Here is a 6,315-nt window from a genome sequence, read left to right as displayed (position 1 = left end):
TTTATTTGACGAAAAATCACATTATATACAATTAAAATTACTTTTAATGTAAATATAATAGATATTGAATCTCCTTAGACTTCTTCATATTTATATATCAATTCATATTCCATATTTTCAATATATATATATTTTTAATATATATTGAATATTCTGACTCTACCAATGATATGGAGCAAAATAGATGGGGCAAAACATACATATAAATTAATAAAAATCGGAAATAAATCATAAAAGAAAGTCGGGGGTTATTTCTGAAAAACATAATTTAGGAAGGCCTTCATCTGTTTATTTCCTTTTCACTGGACATGCTTTTTCATCTTTACTACGAGTAATCAATCGCGTTAGATCCCGAGTTGATTGAAATTTCCCAATCAGGAAAGGAAAACCACCGACGCGGGAGAGAGATCAGTCTCCATCTTCAACTCCCAGCTTCAGATCTCATCAATCAACTCCACTCGTACAATTCTACATAATACAAATTCCACATTAATTCCCAATTATTCTTCCACATAAATTGAACTCAATCTACACTCCGGATTGCATATGTAGTTTTACAGATTCAGAGCAGAATCGTTTGGTGTTTTCACATTATCAATTAGATCCGTCGGAGAGAGATCTGAACAAATGGCGGTTGCAATCCGAGGAGGCCGTGGCGGCGGATCGGCACTTCGGAATTTCTTCTCATATCGAATCTTCGTCTCGGCTATGTTTACTTTACTGTTTCTCGCCACTCTCTCCGTCCTCTTCTCCTCTCATCACGATTCCGTACGTTTTCACTCTCCGCTTATTACTTTAATTTTCAAATTTTACCTTATTTGCTTATGCATATTGTTTGCAATGTGTTCTCTAACGGATTGTGCATTTTTCTCTTCTCAAGCTTGAAGATTAATCTTTTTCCTTAACAAGTAGTAGTAGTTGTTTATTATTATAACTAGATTTGCGTTTTGATGAGGTAATTTATTTTAACTTTCCCTCATAAATGTTTCATTCTGATATGGCATGCTTTATATCTTCTGTACATAATATGTTTGCTGAGATTCAATCAGCTTACATTTAGGAAAGATTTAGGTACACTGAAGTATGTAAACAGAGAAATTGACTAACATTTGATCATGCGCAACAGACTATTGGGAATGCATACTTGCATCGGTCATTGGTGTCACTAAGTTCAGATCCATTGAAGACTAGGCTAGATTTAATACATAAACAAGCAAATGATCATGTAGCACTTGTGAATGCCTACGCCGCTTATGCAAGGAAGCTGAAGTTGGAGATTGCTAAGCAGCTTAAGATGTTTGAAGATTTGGCCCAGAATTTTTCTGATCTTCAGTCAAAGCAAAATTACCGCTCAAATTTGTTTGATACTGATGGACCCCTGGATGACGACTCCTTGAAACAGTTTGAGAAGGAGGTTAAGGATAAGGTCAAGTTTGCGAGGTTATTGATTGCTGACTCAAAAGAGTCTTATGATAATCAATTGAAAATACAGAAGCTGAAGGACACAATATTTGCTGTTAATGAGTTGTTCGTGAAGGCAAAGAAGAATGGAGCTTTTGCCAGCTCGATTGCTGCCAAATCAACTCCAAAGAGCTTGCATTGTCTTGCTATGCGGCTTATGGAGGAGAGAATCTCACATCCTGAAAAATATAGGGATGAGGACCCAAAGCCTGAATATGAGGATCCTACTTTGTATCATTATGCCATATTTTCAGATAATGTCATTGCAGTATCCGTGGTTGTGAATTCAGTGATAAAGAACGCTGAGGAGCCATGGAAACATGTGTTCCATGTTGTTACTGATAGGATGAATTTAGCTGCAATGAAAGTGTGGTTTAAGATGAGGCCTATTCAACAAGCTCACATTGAAATCAAATCTGTTGAGGATTTTACATTCTTAACTTCTTCCTATGTTCCAGTGCTCAAGCAACTTGAGTCCGCAAAGTTGCAGAACTTTTACTTCCAAAACAGTGCGGAGAATGCTACGAAAGATGTGAACAACATGAAATTTAAGAATCCAAAGTACTTGTCTATGTTAAATCACTTAAGATTTTATTTACCGGAGATGTATCCAACACTACACCGGATTTTGTTTCTGGACGATGATGTTGTGGTTCAGAAAGATTTGACTGCATTGTGGACAATTGATTTGGATGGGAAGGTCAATGGGGCAGTTGAGACCTGCTTTGGATCCTTTCATCGCTATTCTCAGTACTTGAATTTCTCTCACCCTCTTGTTAGGGAAAAGTTCAACCCTAAGGCGTGTGCCTGGGCATTTGGGATGAATATTTTTGATCTTGACGCCTGGAGGCGTGAAAAATGCACTGAGCAGTATCACTACTGGCAGAATTTGGTGAGTTGTTTTATGCTGTACCTCTATCTTTTTATGGTTGATTTTTTTGGACAGCTTATCATAGCTTAGAAAACAATAGGCTGAATTAGGGAATCGATTGAGATAGGACTTCTTTTCTTTTATCATATATCCTATTAAGGAATTAATTCTTATAATTTATTTCTGTTATTAGAATGAGGATCGGACATTGTGGAAATTGGGAACACTTCCAGCTGGGCTGATGACCTTCTTCTCGAAAACCAAATCACTGGATAAGTCGTGGCATGTACTTGGCCTTGGGTTCAATCCGAGTGTAAGCATGGATGAAATCCACAAGGCTGCTGTGATTCACTATAATGGGGATATGAAGCCTTGGCTGGACATAGCCTTGAATCAATACAAGGAGCTATGGACTAAATATATTGATTCTGAAATGGAATTTGTGCAGATGTGCAATTTTGGCGTGTAGAGGAGCACACTGTTATGCCTCAGCAACAATGAGGTAACAGAAACTATCAAACTAAAGCACACTCATTGTTCATCTGAATACTTGAAAAAATATTTTCATCCAGAGCAAAGCTAAGGCTGTTGATACTGTCTACAGTATCTCTCAAATTTCTTGTCTTGTTAGTTATTGTAATTTTAAAAATTCAAAATCAAGCGATCAGCTTTTGTAGACAGTGAAGTGATTCTTTTGTAAGGGACTTTTAACACGTACAATGGGTTCAGTGATTAATTAAAAGATTATGAAACCATAAATGCACTTATATAAACTGCCACTAGTTTCTTTTTACTGGCTCTAGTCTGCTGTGAAGATTGCAATAAATTAATTGCTTTTAATAATCGAGTTGCGTATGAGAAGTTTGGATAGGATTGCAAGGCTTATGGTATTTGTTGGAGTCAACCACCAAAATGTTCTTAAATTCTCGAGTATTTTCGGATAGTGTCATTTATGAGAGTTATGCAGGTTGCCTTGTGGCAATAGATAAATGAAATAGCTTTACTTTAGCTTTTTATCATTTTCCTTTTTTGTTAAATCATTACTAATAAGCGAGTAAGGCAGTATTAGCCCTCTTGACATTCTGCACCTGCCCTAATATCGCTGTACGTTTATAAAAAAAAATATTGTTCCATTTGCTGCTTACAAGGTGATCTCAGCCATACTCGGAGATCCTCTTACCATGTCTTCATCTTCTCAAATGTTTGCAGTTACTATAGGTTTTGTAATTCTCTCACTTCTTACATGTTACATCTCCTTCTCTGCTCAATGGTATGTTCCCTTCAATCTGATCTTAATCTATTTCTCATAGAGTTGGGTTATATCATGTCATAACGTCGTATGTCTCCTTTCAAATAAATGAATAATAGAAAAGAGAAGAGGGACTAGTTGTAAGAAATGAATCATGCAAGATGCACTATAGATTCCATGGCATTCTGATAAAAAAAAAATTGTCTGCCTACCCCAACAAATATAGAGTTCTAAGCTAAGAGTTCTTGGTTCTTAATGATATGATTTTGTGCTGAAGTATGTGTTGGACTTGGTTATCCTAATCCCTTCATAAGATTCCATTTGTGAAATAGCTACCTATGTCTTTGCTTCAACAACATACATATTCCCGTTTCAAATTAGATATCTTAATGTGGCTTTAAACAGAGAGTGAAGAAAATTTGAACGGTTACTATTTGCGTGGTGCCACATGCCAGCCATTCTTTTAGGCATGCACCAATGGAGATGTCAATCTAAGAGAATCCTATATACTAAATATAATAGGGCGAATAAAACACCCTTGGAACTCCTATTGGAAAATATATAATTGTTTATTCAAAGATAAGCGTATTATTTATGCCTTATATCTTGCTTTTGCTGGTGTTACTAATTAAACCACCCATGATTGGTGTACTGTACAGTGTATAGTAGAAATTAGAATATCCCAAGAACATTGTACACAGTACAGTATGAAACATGAAAGATTATGCGGTAGGAAAGAGTACTGTCGGGGAATGAGGAACGTTCAATGTGTGCCACTATTGTACATTCGCAGTGGTGCTGTTACTTTTTGTAAAGTTATTCAGGACTCATTCCTTAAACTAGTAAAGTGGGATCCATCTGAGTCACCATAACATGATTGATCATGAGCTTCGAGCCGCTGCGTCCAAATGCATTAGTAAAGCATATTTGTGTCACTTCTCATCACTAGTTTTACATCTTTTAATTAACTTCTACTAGTATTTTTTAAAACATGACATCTGAAGGGAAGCATCTACCCAACTTCCACGGCCATTTGCATTTAGCATCTACCGGCAACTTCAGAAATAGAAAAAAAGGACATTTGGGTTTAACCCAAAAGGATTTATCATATATCGTTTCTTTAAAACATACTAGTGCGTAACAGTTTTTGTGAAGACAATGAACATTCGGCCTTGCTCAAATCCCACAGGTAGCTCGTTAAGTAAAGATTGTTCAAAACCATATAAAAAGTAACATATTCCCTCAATTGGTGTGAGACACTTTCGCTTCCCCTGCTCTATGCACACAACTGGACATTTTTTTTGAACAAATAACTGACATGATGTCCAATGTTTAAAAAAAATGACATGAGTCTGGCTCTGATATCATGTGAAGAAAATAAGGCCCATGGGTCTCACATTAAAAAAAAAGAAAAGAAGAAGATATCATGTAAAGAAAATTAACTTCAGGTTTGCCTCATCTCAAAAGCCGCCCCATGAGGTGAGAATCATTCAATATCAAATAAGAGTTCCCTTGATTTGTTACAAGTTTATTAATATGTTTTTCCATTTGGAGCAAACAATATGAGGTATCTAGAGAAAGGAAGGGCATAAGTGGAGTTTCATCAGAGTTGCTCACTGTTAGGATAAACTGTAACATACAACTACTAGGCTCTATAGATAGATTCCCCAATATTCAGAGTAATGGTAGTGCAAGTTATCTATCATACTAGCTTAGTATAGAACTATTGAAAATGCAAGAATTAAAATGACTTTATTTTGTTAGGTCAAGCAAGAGATGGAGTGGCCAAGTAGCTAGGCTTGTCATCACCAGCCATGATAACCACAATCTTCGGTTTCATTGTCACTATCATGTCAATTTGGTTATGTACATTTGTGGGAATCATCGTCCCACCATTGTTCTCACCCCGTGAAACAGATGAATTACGCGATTTCTTTCTGCAATATACACAGGCAAGAATGACCAGTGCTACAAAAATGAGTAGAAATATAAAGGCTAGGCCTCCAAAAAGGTAAGGTACCGTAGAATTCCATCTCCAGACAGAGCAAGAATATGGGCTACTACAGTTTGAAAGGCTCATCTGTGATCTCTTTGTGCGTTCTTATGTGTAGAATTTTGGTGTAACGTTATGGTTTTGGAAACTAATTACCAGCTCCTTTTAAAGGTGAAAATTGAGTATGTTGAGAAGGAAGATTCTAAATGTGCCCTTTAGATTCCTCTGTAAAGTTTTGAGAAAATCAAAGTGATAGTACTATAAATTAATAGCCCATTTAAAATAGTAAAAGTGAACACAGAGGCGCTAGTAGACTAATAGTTCCGATGTGTGATTTGTCTTAGTCACAAAGTCATATAGTAAAACTTTAGCATATGGAGGAGTCGTGTATACACGGAACGATATACATTAACAAAATAATTTAAACATTTTATTGCATCTCTTCGATATGAATTAGTTATACAATAATGATCATAGTGATATATTTTGACACCTACTTGTATGCCAGGATCTAGTTGGAAAGGTGCTCAATATATTACTCTCACTTATCACTACAAAAACGAAAGAAATTACCAAGTTTGTCGCGATACAAGAACAATTAACTAAATCTGACACTAGTAGTAATTAGCTATATATTTTTTGTTTATTACATCCAAATTATAAAACTATATCTTCAACAGGATATAATTACTATAACTATATATATCACAGAAAATCACTTCATCAAGTCACTTTGAATAA

General features: G+C 35.8%; 1 protein-coding gene across 1 annotated transcript; it reads left to right on the top strand.

Annotated features, from left to right (window-relative positions):
- Nucleotides 1-249: 249 nt before the first annotated feature.
- LOC102593929 (probable galacturonosyltransferase 9) lies at nt 250-3,134 on the top strand. The gene is made up of 3 exons (XM_006338250.2): nt 250-768; nt 1,127-2,353; nt 2,526-3,134. The coding sequence occupies exons 1-3, from the start codon at nt 628-630 to the stop codon at nt 2,799-2,801; spliced, it is 1,644 nt and encodes a 547-aa protein (XP_006338312.1). The 5' UTR covers nt 250-627; the 3' UTR covers nt 2,802-3,134.
- The last annotated feature ends 3,181 nt before the right edge of the window (nt 3,135-6,315 follow it).

Source organism: Solanum tuberosum, unplaced genomic scaffold, assembly GCF_000226075.1.
Source record: "Solanum tuberosum cultivar DM 1-3 516 R44 unplaced genomic scaffold, SolTub_3.0 scf00004, whole genome shotgun sequence".
Taxonomy (NCBI): Eukaryota; Viridiplantae; Streptophyta; class Magnoliopsida; order Solanales; family Solanaceae; genus Solanum; species Solanum tuberosum.
Note: the sequence above shows the minus strand (reverse complement) of the source record. Positions and strands in the feature narration are given on the sequence as shown.